This window comes from Fulmarus glacialis, unplaced genomic scaffold, assembly GCF_000690835.1.
Source record: "Fulmarus glacialis isolate BGI_N327 unplaced genomic scaffold, ASM69083v1 scaffold6435, whole genome shotgun sequence".
Lineage (NCBI taxonomy): Eukaryota > Metazoa > Chordata > Aves > Procellariiformes > Procellariidae > Fulmarus > Fulmarus glacialis.
In genome coordinates this window covers 25,779-42,479 of record NW_009213593.1, presented here as the reverse complement: position 1 = coordinate 42,479, position 16,701 = coordinate 25,779, and the positions used below count along the sequence as shown (strand labels likewise).

The 16,701-nt window shown below is 38.2% G+C and overlaps 1 protein-coding gene across 1 annotated transcript in view; it reads left to right on the top strand.

Moving 5' to 3' along the window:
• Positions 1–11,383: 11,383 nt before the first annotated feature.
• The window catches only part of LOC104077118 (semaphorin-5A {ECO:0000250|UniProtKB:Q13591}-like), a gene marked incomplete at its 3' end in the record, with an annotated part of 28,710 nt that continues 23,392 nt past the window's right edge, over positions 11,384–16,701 (top strand). The window contains exon 1 of the mRNA XM_009578236.1: positions 11,384–11,524. Within this exon, the coding sequence (XP_009576531.1) occupies positions 11,384–11,524 (141 nt within the window). The remainder of the gene's footprint in view (positions 11,525–16,701) is intronic.

Genomic DNA, 16,701 nt, shown 5'->3' with positions numbered 1-16,701 from the left:
GATTCTGCTCATCTACTCCGCTCTGGTGAGTAGTACTGCATCTAGCTCTGGAGCCCTCAGCACAAGAAAGACATGGACCTGTAGGAGCGGGTCCAGAGGAGGGCCACAAAAATGATCAGGGGGATAGAAGTCCTCTGCTATAAAGAAAGGCTGAGAGAGTTGGGGTTGTTCAGCCTGGAGAAGAGAAGGCTCCGGGGAGACCTTATTGCGGCCTTTCAGTACTTAAAGAGGGCTTATAAGAAAGATGGGGACAGACTTTTTTAGCAGGGCCTGTTGCGACAGGACAAGGGGGGGATGGTTTTAAACTAAAAGAGGGTAGATTTAGACTACATATAAGGAAGAAATTTTTTACGCTGAGGGTGGTGAAACACTGGAACACTTTGCCAAGAGAGGTGGTAGATGCCCCATCCCTGGAAACACTCAAGGTCAGGTTGGACGGGGCTCTGAGCAACCTGATCTAGTTGAAGATGTCCCTGCTCAGTGCAGGGGGATCGGACTAGATGACCTTTAAAGGTCCCTTCCAACCCAAACTATTCTGTGATTCTATAAAAAAGAATACACCATTCATGCAAAGCCAAGAATTTATTCTTAGTTTAATTACAGTCTTAATGGTTGTAACAGTCATAACAGCCTTATCAAATAGTTTAAATTACGTGTAACATAAATACACAAACTTTTTAGTCTCCCCCTTTCTCTGGTGTTAGGCTTGCCTTCCCACTGCCCCTCTATGTGTTAAGGTTGATGGTTTCAGTCTGGGGGTGGGTTTACAGCAATTGGTCAGTATCCTAAGTCTTTTGCCAGAAGTATGACATTGTTGTTGATGGTTTCTTCCTTCTCACTTCAGGATGTGGTTGGTATCATTTTTGTGTTTGCTAACAGGCTCTACACCTTGCTTATTATTCATTGGTCTGCAGGTCCATATTGCATCTGAATTTACTGTGTAGTGTGTCTTTTACATATGTTGGATGCTTGTTCTTTGTTCTCTTTACTACCCCTAAGGCTTGTCAAGAATTACTTGACTTACCTTGCTCCTGAGGTTGCATTCTTTTGATGACCAGTAATTGGCCATCAGTGAGTTTTTTATAGCCTCTGGGCTGCAGGTATTGTTCTCTGCCGGTTCTTTCAAAGCTTCTGATACTCTTCTGTGCTGTGTTTTATTAAGGGGGTCTAATAGGCCATTCTACCCACAGTAACTACATGTTGCAAATACCCATTAGTTACAAAATATATGTTGCTATAGATACTACATCACACAATTATACAGAGCTAATGAAAAGTTAAAACAAAGTAGGTAATAGAGATCTAGTAATTAGATAATTGCTATTGCACGCAAAAACAAATCTTCAGGCAGACTAATCTTCAGGCAGACCAGGACAAGCACAGGCAAAGCCAGTCCCGAAGCCTGTCTTGGTAGCTTCATGCAAAACCTGTGGCCTGCTACAAACAGCAGTTACTCCCTATTTACTGAGCTGCAAAGCTAGGAAGCATGTTAGTGGTTTAGTTATGACTGGATTTCAGATGGGCCATCTGTATTGGAATGCAAGAATGGCTCCTCAAAAGGTTTAATGGTACTTGCCATACCCATGAAAAGAAAACAAAACACGTTGGATTTTCAATATTTGAATCTCTTAGTATTCACATCAACGTTTCAGAAATCCCATTTCAGCTGGGGATTGTGGTAGCGACCTTGATTTGAAATAAGTTCTCTGTTTCTGGAATTTATGCGGTAGACTCCACATCCACTGGAATAGATTACTTATGTCATAAGCTTCTCATTCTTAATGCTGGCTAGTAGTCTTACCCAATGGGCAAATAAAGATACGTCTGGTTTTTTGGTCCCGGTAAGGGAATGCTGGCCATTCTTATTTAACTGCTGATAAGTAGGTAACTCCCTTGATTGAATGCAACTGCTGTATATTTATCTCTCATCGTCTGTGATGCCAGGCAGACCCCCATTTGCTCTCCCTTTGCCAGAAATAAGATGGTACACTGTATTGATGAAACTACATAATCTTAAACATTACATGTTGGTGTTCTGATGAAAAGCCCCTCCGAGCCAGATCTGTTTGTCACTCAATTAAAGTAGATATAAACCACACAGCTCTCCTTCTTATTGCTGTTCTTAAACTCCTGTGCCTAAACTTATTTTTTTTTTTTTTAAATTAATAATCTTCAGTTAATAAAAGGGGCACATGGGACCTCATTAAAAGAGTCTCAAAGAAACCTGAATTTGGCATTCATGTAAATCCATGTGACCCCCTAGCAAGGAATTGCTGTGTTTTGTTAGAAATGCATACTGTCTCTGCACCCACTTGTCCTTCCTGCTATCAGTAGAAGAAAGGAAGCAAGGGGCTTTTTCAGATAAAACACAACTTTAGGATGTGAGTAATAATCACATCTAGTACTATTATAGTACGAGATGTGGTTCCTGTATCTCAGCTTCCTCCTGTATTAAGAATTGTTCTCTGAGGCTAAACTGATGGAGGGAATGATGGGGATGTGAAGTATTTGAGGATGTTATTCTCATTTGACTTGAAATACTGAATGATTTAAATTTTTTTGAGGTTTAATGTCACTGAATCTTATAAAAAGTAATTTGCATTTTCTGTGACGTTGTGTGTCTTTGAGACATGTGAGCAGCCATATGATTATAGATCCTGTGTTCAAGTGTTAGCTCTTTGGAACATTCCCAAGTATAAAATGAAATGTCTGTTCGCCTCTGGGCAAGGATGAAGCCATGCCACCTTGGACTGATTCTTTCCAGAGTCCTTATTTAAAAACCAAAGAATTACCCTCATGCATCCACCACATATTCTTCCAGAGGAAACTGGTAGTGAATTTTCCATTTTGTAAAATCAGAGACTTTCTTTGTCATCCCACAGGGTGATCACATTAACTTTTTTCCTTTGTCATGGGGTTTTAAAAAGCACTTCCATAATTTTAGAAATGTTTTGGCTACATCAGCTACAGTTCAAGGAACAATAGCTTCAAAGTTGTGAGTTCTCACAGATCTGTCCAAACATGAAGAGACAGCAATGCAATCTTAGGTGGCAAAACAGTTACAAAAATATTCTTTTGCTTGTATGAAAAGTAAAAAAAAAAAACGCAAAATGAAAAAAAGGTTCTGTTCCAAAATAGCATGTATCGAAACAATTCATCTAAGCAATACTTGATCTTAAGAGTAAGAAAGCAGGGTGATGATGCATGATTTTGTACACTTTAAACAAATCTTAGTAAACATAGATGTATTGTTCCTCTTTCTTGAAATCCTTTTACGCATCTCTCTCATGCCTCTCTACTGGCACACAAATACCTGGGTTGAATCTCTTAGGTTTCATATAGTATTGGGTTCCATTATCACAGAGAGTTTGTATATCACTCGGTGCCTGCAGAGTGATTGCTTTTGTAAACCAAGAATTAACTGCAGAGCATGTGGGCCTCATCTTCTATACCTCATCACTGCTACTAAAATATTTACTAAAACACCTACACCTTGCTGAGAAGCCACTGTCTTAAGATGTGCTAGAGACTGTGACCAAAACTAAATCCCACATTGTACATATTTTTGAATTACGGAACTAAAAGATAAAAGGTATACCATTTCTTGTGCTTTTTTAAAACTGCAACAATATGAATAGGTGAATTGGCATTAAAAAAAAAAAGATTTGAACCTTCCCTTTAAGGCTTTGTGAGAATTTTATCCTGCAAAGCAAAGATTATTGAAAATTACATTCTGTCATCTTCATTCTTCCCTCTCCCTTGGGATCCTGTCGACTGCTTGCATCCTCACACTTTCATCCCCAAATGTTTCTTGCCAAACACCTGCATTTTCTTATCAGTGAAATTTCTTTAGCTATTGCTGCTTTTATTTTGTGTAGTCACATTAACATCTGTCTATGGGTATGCGAACTCACTTAGTGTCATTATCTTCTATTTATTATCTTTATTGCTTTTATTTTTTTTTCTGTTTTTTTCCCCACTTTACAATTCTTTTCTTAAGATTCTTAAGGAAAAATTAAAACCAAAGCAGACTGCCTGTCCTGCCCACTCTGGACCATTTTCTACCTTTACTGCTCTTACTGGTGTTGCCTTGTCTCTGGGCGTCTAGAAGACAGACTTCTTTTCCTCAGAAGTTCCGTGTTTTGGTGACAAGTTTCTCTGAGTATCTTAGTTCAATGGAAAGACAAAAGGATGTCTTACCGGCTTGTCCAAGGGGGGAAAAAAAACCAACACAAAAATCTTTTGCTATAGTTTTCCCTTTCCATATGTGCAACTTTGAGCTGCCTTTGCATCCCTGCCTTGCCTTCCCCAAATAGAACTCCTTCTGTGAGCTTCCGTAACTTCCTAATCATCCTGCAGGACAGACTCTTAAATCAGCCAGCTCCAATAGTGTAGTGCTCAGCAAGCTTGTCTTCAGAGTTTTGTTTGATAAGCCAGAACTCTTTATAAATGGTCAGATGTTTCGAATTTAAAAGCACAGTGTGAATACAGAGTACTTCTTGTTATTTTTCTATAAAAAGCAATTTGCAGTCTATAGCTAACACTTTTATTTTCCAGTTACTAATGTCATTGGCCTGAAAATGCCAAAGAGCTGATGGTATGCTTACTGAGCTGTCAAAACGAAGCCTGTGTTACAAAGCCCACAGTGGAAGTTCAGGGCACCCATCCTGACCTTGAGCTAAAATTCCGTCCTGTGAGCTTGACTTGTGTATTCCAGCCATATTTACACAGTTACTGGCAGTAAGTCCTCTCCACGTTGCTAGGAATGTCTGAAATACAACATCATGTGTTACCCAGCCCTTGCTTTTCCAATAATTCAATGTGGGTTTTCATATTGCTTTGGTAAGCAAACACAACCCTACTACCCAGTGGCAGTCTGCAGCTTCAGCATCCTGAAGGCACGGACCACTGTTAAATTTTCCAATCTCTGGCATGTAACTCAACTCTCATAACTTGTAGCTATTTATGTCCCTTTTCTGGTTTGTTGAAAAGAATAATTTTGGTAGATGACATATTCACTGACTTTTTTTTTCTGTGCAATTTGATCACTACAGTGTAAATCAATCGTTGCTCATCTCCTTTTTTTCTTCCTCTCATAAATGAGATTATGTGAATTTTATGATAAGAAGTGGGGCAAAGCTGGCGTGTGGAAATTTGATTTGGGACAAGAGTGAGATGAGTGTAGCTGAGTATAAAGAGAAGCTAAGGAGATCCTGTGTGTGCATTAGGTAGTAAAGTTCTTCCTTAAGAGCTCTCATGAGTATTGTGTTAAGAAAAGATATTGTTGTTACACATTCAACTTGTTGAAACTCATAAAATGCTCCATTTGAAATGTGCTTTGATTTAATTTTGCCAGGGAGCCATACTCTGTTCCTGGTCTGTTTATTTTCATTACCACAGTATTTTCTTTCCTATTTTTGTACAGTCTATAACCACTTTCTCCTTTTGTTTTCTTCATTAACCTTCTGGCTTGAATGTCTTTAGCAGTGCTACCTTTCCCCTATATAGTGCTTAGCTTTTTTGCTGAGATTTCAAACAAGGTGTAAAATAAAAGGGCTTTAATCCTCTCGTAAGGAATTTCCCCAGAGCAGCAGAGCATAGGCTTCAGCATTTCTGAGCTGAAACACACAGGCTATTGTCAATTAAAACCTGATCTGATTTATGCCAGGGTCACGCCAGCTACAGAACAGCTCATATTTGAGGAGATGCAAAGGAAGCACGCCGCTATTCTTGCCTTTTTCTTCCTCATACTGGAAATAGAGCATAATATGAAGCCAGCATCCAATTAGTACTTTTTTTTTTTCCCCAGAAACATCTGTCTTACCAGAAATTGGCTGGAGATCAAAAAAAAAAGTGTTTTATTCGCAACCACAGAGTTCCAAAAATACAACATAGACAAATTAAACCCTTTGTAAATAAACTTTATATAAACCCAACAATATTAAAAAAGCTAAAAATGAAGAGTGTTGTGTGAGAGAAATTGATTTATACAGATTTTTTTAGATTGCCGCAAATTAAATGGAAAATGTGAAACAGCTATTTAAATCAACAGGAGGTTCAGTTCTGACATGATTCTGAAAAATGCCAGGCTCCATTGGTGGATGCAAGGGCAGGATGCAGATTTGCCTAAACAGAGACACGTGTTGCTTTGTGAGAAGCCACAGGGGATCTGGAACATCTGGGTGGAAGTGGAAGATACGTTAGAGGCCGTGTGAGAGACCCACGTGCTTTTAGAGCTGTTTGGAAGCTAGGTGAGATAACCCACAGCATTTAAAATGGCATCAGAGCCCTGCATTTGGGCGATTGAATCCTATATTAAGGGTACAAGCTTTGAGAAGTTGATATCCACTCATAAGAAAATTAAAGACAATCGTATATTTATATTTGCCTGTGCAGTTTCACTTACTGAACATGTTAAGCACAAACCTGTGAAAGTTTGTAGGTAATCTGAATTTACATTTATTATCACAATTAGAGGCGTATTTTTCATATATCTGTTTCTGTTTCTGCTTTTCAACCAGGCAACCTGTAAAATTTTGTGCTATCTTTTGGATTATCTTTTTATTTTTTGTGGGTTTTTTGCCTACACAGCCAGGGGCTCTGACGATGAGTTACACTGACACTTGCTATGGCGATTTAACCAGCTCAGGTGTCCCCCTTTGCTAGAGGTCATATTTCCCCACAGTGGAGTTGGCAGAAGCAAACGTGTCGGCATCTCGGTTGCTGTGCTTCCTCCTCCAATTGGTTACAAGCTATAACTGAAGATGTTTTTTTGTTTATACATTCGACTGTAGCAGGAGTGACTGAGGTGTGGGCGCATGTTCACGTCCGTCAGCTCTGCTGTAACTTCTGGCCTGGGGAAAGGCAGATGTCTGTGGTGTGATAAAGTATTAAATTGTGCTTAAGTGCATTTTCAGTTCAGTTTTACTACTGTTTGCTTCAGTGTGCCTGGGTCAAGGCCTGAAAAAGAGGTTTATAGCATAATTATTTTTTTAACCTACCTGCTATACCCATTTTCCACAGGTGTTGTCCACTCTCTCGACATCTAGAAAGAGAAAAATTTTGCTTGAAAGGAATTTGGGGGATGGGGGTTGTGTTTGGTCTTCCTCTTTACTCATTTACAGAAGACTAGTGTGGCCTTTGAGCTAGGAAGATGTGGATGTTCATATCCACATTAACTTACCATTCTTGACTTCCCTCCTAGTAGATAATTGGAGCTTCCTAATATTTGGAATTTTTGGAGACAACGGCAATCCATCTGGTGCTCGAGAGGTCTCTGGTATTTTGCCATCTTCATTAGGCTTCCAAATCCATACTCAGATCCCCTACTCAGTGGCTTCATTTTCAGAAGTGCAGAGCAGACCCTTTCTGCTACCTCATCAGAAGGTGCAGATGATCAAAATCTTTGAATGTGTCTCCTTTGTCTGGCTAAATCTATTTTCAATGGATTTTAATACTTGCACAGCTTAATGCATTTCAACAAGCAGTTCTGCTTTTCTCTGCAGCTCTCGGGTTTGGACTCTGAATTAAAGTTCATGGGTCCTCATCTATTCAGTTTGTACCACTTCCATCACTTACTCATTTGTCATTTAGCAGCTGCTCTAACATTTACAGTGTTATCTCAGGAGTGGTGACATTATAGGATTTTTTTCCCCAGTGATTTGTATATTATTTAAGTCATTCTTTGGAATGAAAAATACAGCAAGAATATTAAAATAATCAGATTTTCAGAGCAAAACCAGACTTCAGCTCTTTCCAACATTAGCTTTCTCAAATTTTGCTTCCATTTCTGTACAAAACACAGTTTATAGCTCTTTATAATTTAAAGGGGGGAAAAAAAACCAAGACAAGCTGCAATTGAGTGCTTGTTGTCTAAATGACTTCACAAGCAGTTAATAATTTCATTCTCTCAGATCTGTTTTCATGTGCCGCTGATTAGTGGTTGCATTTTTGCCCTCAGATTTTGAGCTTAAAATGTGAAAGTTCAGCTGAACTTAAAAGATTGTGTAATTGTAGAAAATAAGATTAATGATGATCTATAGGCTGATAAAAGGATTAATTTTAATATAAGGCTGCACTGACGGTATAATAAATGACTATGGATAAACGAATAAGAATCTGAAAGTGTGCTCTATGGCTGGATATAAAATAGTAATAACTGCTTTATTTTCCTGCATTACTTGTTGGCTGGCTTTTCACACAGTTGATTTTCCAGGTCAAAATATTATGGAAGTAAGTGCGTCCTCAGTATGTACATTTCCAGAACTACTTTACCACTGTGCTTAATTTGAAACTGCCTTGTGAAAGAAATGAGCCATTTCTCTCTGTGGGAGTACCACCCTGGTTCCTTATCCTCAACCCCATGATTACAGGGGGTTGTACAGCTGTTACTTCCTGCACCTCCTCTTGTTTTGCAATTACACATTGTTTTCGCAGCCTGTGGAGTTAGTGATACATGGTGGCAGACAAACCCAACTGAAACTTGTTTGCAGATTTCTCCCATTGCTACCTTCAGGAGAAGGCACGTTGACAATCATTACAGCTAGCAATGGGTGAATCTAAGAATCAGGAATCTAAGTATCAAATTCTTTCCAGGTCACAAAGTAGCCAAGTAACTCTAGTGTTGCTTGTGAAAACTGAAGTCCCAGATTTGCTTCCATTTTTGGTGTTTAAAAATTTGTTGTTGCGGGTCTCCTTTTACAACAAGAATAGAGTTCTCATTGTCTTTCTAGAAGCCTACATGAAGGAAAACGTTCGCTGAAGAATAGAAATGAAGGTAATTTGTGTGTGATAACAGATTTACAGTCATTACAAAGCAGCAGTCTCTAAAACTGATGAGTTGACAGCCTTTTCATGCCTTTTTAACTATGGGATTATCTTCTAACATTCTTACTCTCAGTTAATAAATACTTGGATAGCTGTGATTTCCAGTAATTTAAAAAAATACATTTTAAGTTAATAATAACTATTTCAGCAATTTAAAAGATTTTTGTCAGGAATTATAGGGCCTACATGAAAAATTTTAAGCTTCTCAGTAAGAGTATGTGAAGCTAATTGCAAACAATTGAGTTATTACAGCAAGGTAAATCACCCCTTATCTGTCTGACTTAATCCGCCTTCTTTTGCACTTGCATTCGCATTTGTAATGAATAAAGCCACATGCACAGATCATTAGCATGGCCCAGCTGAGTGGTAACTCACTAAGCTGCAGCAACTCACCTGTTTCCAATCAGCTGATCATACCGCCAAAAACGGAACTTTGAACAACCCCCTTTTCCCCACTTCTGAAGTACTGAGTAATCAGGTAAGCAAAATCGCAGCTCATGGGAAGCTACATTTCTTTCCCTGGTCTTTTCAAATGGCAACTAGTATATTCTTAATTTTAAAGGTAAAGTTGAATTTCCTTTCTTTATAATTAAATGTATAAATATAGATTTCAATGCTGATGTTTACACACTAATTTTGAATGCTGATTTAAGTGCTGAAAAGATGAATTTTGATTCATGTACAAGTAACACATCATTTACCTTTAATGATGTTTATATTTCACCATCTACTTGTCATGTTGTTGCTCAGATTTGGAGATCATGTCTTTCCTACTGCAGTTCAGGCCTTCACTATGTGGCAATGTAGCACCTGCTTAACTGAAATAATTTTTGAGTCTATTTTGGTAAATCCATGCAGTCATTTATAGGTGGACAATGCGTTCAGCCTTATGGCCTTGATTATTTATGGTCCTGTGTGTTCTGTTTTTATCAGCTCAGTAATATCTTATGCATCATTTGTGCAGGCTTTGCAGCAGTCTAAATGACAACACTCAGGGCAAAAATAACTGAACCCTTAGTCCTTTGACAGACACCTCTGGGCTTACCATATTTTAGCAGGTTCAAGTGGTGATGTCCCCAGCTTCTCATTCCCCCCTTCTGGAGGTTCCTACCCTGCAGTAGAGCTGCTAGAACAGGAAGCATGTTTGTGCTGTGCCAGATTGCAATATGGCATACAAAACCATAGATAAGGGGGGGATTTGCAGTGAGAGTTCTGACTATGAACTGGAGCAAATAAGTCCTGGACACCAATCTCCTGAACAGTAACTTACCTGCAAAACAATAATTTTTGGTAGAAGAATGGGACACACTCTTCATAACATGGTGCATAAACAACTTAATCAGCTTCCTTTACTAGATGGACTCCCTTCCGCTGTCCAGGGTTCTTTTAAGCCGATATAATGGTTTTGAGGACCTGGACTATTATTTATCAATTTCTAGGACTGGCAGTTAAGTATCTTTGACTCCTAATTAGTGTCAAGTCCCTAACAATTACAAGACTGACAAAAATGCTTAAGTGTGACACTTTGCATTTGTGTAGACCACTAATTCTGAAAAGCACATAATTGCATGAATGCGGTAAAAATCATGAAAGTAAAATTTGTTACCTAAAAAACCCCCTAAGTTGGGGGAAACCCGTTTGCTGTGTTCTTGCATGTAGCTGAATATGGGATCCTTCAGAGCACATTGCACAGCTTGTCCCTTTTGTGGGATGTTTTATAGGCCATGTGTAGAGTAAAAGGGAAGGACAAATGAGAGGAAGAATTTTCTGTTTAGGCTATGCATTTTTAGAGGCATTGCTTGTTTCCTAACTGTTAACAATGCATTCAATATCTTCAGTACCCCAAGAGTGAAAGGAAGAGGGTAATTTACAGGAGGCTTATGTCATTGTGGGCAAAATGTAGAAGGTATTATTCACCAAAAGAAAATCTGGGGTTAACTTAGTAAGAGAAGTCTAGAATTCAAAGTAAATTCACATTCAAAAAGGAACTGGGTGACAAGACTGAATATTAATTCCCCTTGTGGACTTGAAACACATCCCTGAAAGTGAGGTGAGTGTCCAGTAAAAACAAACATGCTGTCTCCAGTTTCAGCCTATTCAGGACACTGAATTCGGAATAGTTATTGAACAAGCAGGCAACTGCCAGAAGAGACATCTGTAACCAAAATTCAGATCCATTTCACTGAAACACATACATTTTCAGTGTACTTCATTCTTAGTTTGAAAACTGACCATAAATTCCACTAGTCAGTTCTTTGACTGGTTTTGAGATGTTCTCCGATATCAGGAATATACAAGCACTGAGAATGGGGCGGGGTTTGCCATTTTAGAGTTCGAGTTCCCATAGTCACTATAGCTTGGGACCCATTCCTGCCTTAGGAGTCTGGGAAGGACGGCATGGCTGCAGTCCCCTGGTCTTGACTTGCAGCTCGCTAAGGGGTTTAAAACCGTCGGATTGGAAATCTGCTGCCTAGCGTAACAGGAAGCCTCCAAAGCATTATAGGTATAGCATTACTGTTGTTGTCCTGCTACCTGAAAGCTTTAATGATGGACCAGGATGCCGTTATACAACAGCCTGCAAAGAAGCAGTCCAAAACGGTTTCTCCTCCAGGGAGTTCATAGTTTGACTGTGCAAGCGTTAAATGGGTGTGGAGATTCGAGTAAGGGCGCTGTGTTAGCAGGCTGCTCGGTATATGGGGTACAGAAGTGAGCTCCTCTGTAGTAGCACTGGGATCACACCAGGAATGCTTGGAGGATTGGTACAAATTGAGCTATCAGCAGGCAGACTTGCTGCTGTGGATTTACTGTGGTTTTACTACTTTTCATTTCTCTATGAGCAGTGTGCAAAAATACGCTTAAGTTCTTGATGTATTCAGATATTTAAAAAAAAAAATTTGCAAATCCTGGCAAGTTTGTCCTGTTCTGTATCACATAACAATTTAATTTGCTAGGTGCATTTGAGTATGGTGGTTAATTGTAACGCAGTTCCATAAAATGGATTAGGTTTGGAAAAAAACAAATTAACTACTATGCCTCTTTCTGTATTTTTTTTAAATCTCTGTCAGAATAAAGAAGCTTTTTCTTCCTTAGACATTTCTATTTTCATTCTGAATATGAGTTAATTCCAAATATCATGCTTTAAGATGAACTATTACACTATTAGGGATTGTCATGCATATGAAATAAATGTTTATCACTCTAAATGGTTCTCAGGTGCCAATGTGAATGTGAGCATCTGAGAAGCAGTACTTAAGAATAAAAACTGCACTTCCTCGATGCAACCAGGGCATTCTACTTGCTGATGTGCTCCTACTAACCCTGTGCCTTTCAGATACTCAGTTAAGCTACTCCCAATTAAGTGATTTAAATTTTTTGTACAAATTTCCTTCACAAAAGTTTGACTAGCTTGACATAAACTGTAGCACAGAGTTACACAAATGGCTGGTAGAGAAAAAGTAAGAGGAAAATGGTGGCTTTCTTCACTCCAAAATTTGATGGTTTTATGAAGAGATGATGAAAGTAGGAGCTTTTCTTATCTAAATAAAATGAATGATGTTGAATATAGGAAGGATTTGAGTACCAAACTGTCCCAGTCTGATGACCTGCCCATCAGGCCCTGAAGTCCTCCAGGGAAAATGGTTCCAAAACCAGCCTTTAATTCCTTTTAAGTTCCCCTTTACATCAATGGAAGTTTTTCCAATTCTTTTGTTTAAAATACATAAAATTGAAATAAAAGGTTGTGCTCAGTCAGGATTTGCAGCCAAAAAAGAAATCCGTTCACTTCAGAAGAAACCTGTTCCTTTTGAGTAGTGTAAAATGATTCTCCACCCTCTATCTCTATGAAAATATTTTTAAAAACCTGTTATGAACACAACATACCTGCCCTTACTTTACAGCGCTACAGGATTGCATCTGCGCTCAGAAACAGTCCCTGAAGTCCTGGTTCCACTGGAATCAGTAGAACTACTCCCATTGATGTCAATTGAAGCTAAAATACTGCCTATAAACTAGGACATAGATGTGTCTTTGCATGATTAAAATACAATGGGGATCTTAGAAATATTTTTGGGGTTTGTTTTTTAAGTATAGCTGCAAAATTTAGTGTAGAAGATGTTTTGCTTAATGATGGATTTAGTGGGGTTTGGGTGTTCTTTCAGGTCATGCTTTTGAAATAGTATTGTAATAGAAAAATGACAATAAAGGAAGGTATATCTAATGGTATGTTCGGTTGGTTGAAGAACCTGGCATTTTTAAACTGTGGAAATAAATAGAAACATGATCAGGGACTTACTTGTCTTTTGTTTGTTTTAGTTTAAAAATGCTTTTCGAAATGGATAAGACTTCCATTACATTTCTGTAATGAAAATAAATGAACCATTTGTTTTTTCAAGTTAAGTTAGTGAGTTTCCTGAATGTGTTTTTCAACCACTGCAAGATAAATGTTATCTATCTTTTGGTTCTTGGAGAGGGAGAGGATATATTAGTCCTTCAGGAAACTTATGTTTTGATGTGTAAACAAGGTCCCCTATAAATGGGAACTGTTTTTCTCTCGAGTTTTATAACACTGTTACATTCATTTTGGCCTTTGTTTTGATTGTATGTGATAGCTATCCTTTCCTTTAACTACATATTGCTGTGACAAACTCAAAGCTTGGGAGGTGGCTGAGAGACTCAGGTTCTTATATCTTACAGCCCTGTCTTGTCCCAGGTGACATACTACACCATTCAATTTATGAATCAGAGACATTCTTTTCTATTGGTGTCTTCATATCTGAAAAATTAAATAAATATTTTTGGCTAGACAAACTGAAGTTTAGCGCGATGGAACAAAGAGCAAAAATTTGTAATTTTTTAATCAATGAACTATTCTGTGATTCCAAAAGAATATTTGAGAACTAATACAATATATTAAGAGCAAATCATAAAAGATAACTGTTGGGCTGAAAATATTTAAATGGACTGTTAATGTTGATTTAGCTGCCTTGTGAAGATAGATAGTTTCTCACAGCAGCAGATGAGAAAGAGAAGACAGATGAGAACAAAAGAAGGGCATTCAACGTAGACATACTATATGCATCAAAGAAGTAAGAGTTTGTTAGGAGAAATCGCTTCATAATATAAACATATAATATAAATGGGAATAGAACTCTCTGAGTTCCGTTTTTTATAAAAAAAAGTAGTTCAAATGTAGATAAGATTTTAGTCTAGTTTCCTAAGGAAGTATCAGAATATCATGCTGTTTGGTTAATTAAAATAAAACTTAAAGTAGGAGTAAAAGTCTCAGAGATTCTCAAAATTTTCAGGAATTTGACTAAACTGGCTATGCAGAGGCAAAAAAAATAGTCTGTTCCATGTCCTCCATGAGAAAACAGTAGAATTTTGTTCTACGTTATTTTGCAACAGTTTCCTCCAGTTTGAAATAAGATGTTTTGGAAATTACATTTTAGTTGTCCTTTTCTAAAATAATACAACCAAATATTTCTAAATAAATCTTGGTACAAAACATGACATTAATATTATTTTTTCATTATATACAAATATTAGGAAATATTATTTAAAGACAGAAGCAAGGTAGCTGGTTGGTAGCATAATCAATGTTTATGTTCTATCATTCCAAATTATGTTTTTAATTTATGATGCCTTTTATCATATTACCACCAGTATGCTTCGTGATAATTTTTTATTTTAATTTATCAATTTCATAGACATGTACTTTGTGATATGCGTATTTACTTGTGTATTTTGTGTAAAACTCCTAACTGTTGAGCTGTCCCCTGAAATTTAGTCTTTAAAAGTCTTACTGCATCTTTGCCAGGCATAGCCAGGCATGAATTTAACAATCTCATCTGACTAAATCCACTCTAAACTAAAAGCCACAATATGGTGAATTAGGCCCCAAGTTTTAGGACAACTTGCAAAGAGAACTTTGAAAATGTGGTTAAGTTTGAACTATCGCAATGATATTTTTGGCATGTGCAAATGGCCTCAAATAATTATTGTTCTGAGTCCACAAGTGTACCCTAAGAACTAATGCACTTAAACCCATCGTATGAGCCCCTGAAGTTTTCCCCTATGGTTATCTAGAGACCCCTCTCAGGAGAGCTCGACCCCATCTCTTCCTTCAGTCCACGTGGAGCACATGAGGTGGAGTTTGGCAGCCACTGTCTTGGTTCCTCTCAACAGCCCTACTGAAGCAGAATGCTTCACTGCTTTTCTAGTTCTTTCTTACCACTGTTTTGCTGAGATGAGACCTGTGTTTCATCTGAGACTTTTATTCAGCTACGTGGTTGCTTTATTATTGTATCCGTAACTCTAGCTGGTCGAATTGCTTTGGATTCCTGAAATCCCACTTAAGTAAATTGTTCAAGTGTTGGACAAGGTGAGAAGAGGAGGATAATCCAAGCAGAGATAGCAGTTTCCATATTCCCAGTCCCTGACAAATCCTTCCAATCAGACTACGTCTTCATGCTAGCAGGACTAAATATACCCATGTGTGATCTGAATTGCGCCTTTTCTCTCCCCTCCTTTATTTACTTCCAAATCTGAGACCATTCAGAGCAAGATCATTGTTCTGCTTATACTGGAGTTTTGTAGCGTCAGATCACATCAATGGCTTTCATCGAGCACCATGCGATTTTCAATTCCTCTGTGGCAGACGCGGTCGTTGGTAGAGCAGTGCAGCACTCTCTGTGAGAGAAGCCAGCAGGCTCTGCCAGGTCATTATTAGTGCCAGAACTTCATGGAGTCATCCATTGCTAGGATATTCCTCTGAATTTTCTCAAAGAGAGTTTATTTACTGCTGTAAATATTTCCTGGGTAATCTACATGTACTTTTGTTTCCCCTGCCATTCTGAGCCTTTCATGGGTATTATCCAGTGGTTGAACAGGCAGACACGAACAGCAGACAAACTTTCTTAGAAGCTATGCACCAAGCAAGAAAAACTAACAAAGAGTCTCTACAGATACTCTTAAGGAACATCTTTCTTTCCTGGCTCATGTAACAACATAGGAGTATACCCTCTGTTAGGATGTATGAAGGGACTGCACATCCTGAAGCACACTGATTACTGGTAGTCTGTCTTCCTAGAAACGAGTGAGCTCATGCGTTCATCTCAGACATGTGTTAGCAAAGCAGCATTCAATACATTGCCACTAAATTAACTTCTTCCTCTATTGCCTATTTTTATTTGACAAAGGGTTCATTGTATATCTCATACATTCTGCTTTTCATGACCCTCACCTGTCTACACTACATCCAGTAAAGAAAGATTTCGCCTTTCTAGCAGCTTTTATTTTTGATTGAAAAATACCAATACAAAAAGCAACAGCAAATGAGAACTGAAACTTTTAGACCATTGTAACTGTATTGAAATTAACATTGTAATAGCTACTTTTCTGCTTATATGGTATGAGAAAAGAGCCTGTGTTTCAAGATGTTTGAAAGTGATACTGTACTTCTCCCAGACTGTCACTGAATTTTTCCAAGACATTTGCCTTTGCAACAGAAAACACTTTGATTTGGAAAACTGAAATATATGGCAAATGTTAAATGGATTAAAAGCTGGCTCACTGACAAATTGAAAAATGTGGTGTTAATGGACGGATATAAATGACTGGGATGTGTCTAGCAGGGTCTGCCTGGAATCATTCTTGGGTCAATAGCACTTAACATTTTTATCAGCAGTCTAGACAGTGATATAAGACATTGTCGTGGTTTAACCGCAGCCAGCAACTAAGCACCACACAGCCTCTCCCTCACTCCACCCCCGGTGGGTTGGGAGAGAGAATCAGAAGGGTGAAAGTGAGAAAACTCGTGGGTTGTGATAAAGACAGTTTAATAGGGAAAGCAAAAGATGCGCACACAAGCAAAGCAAA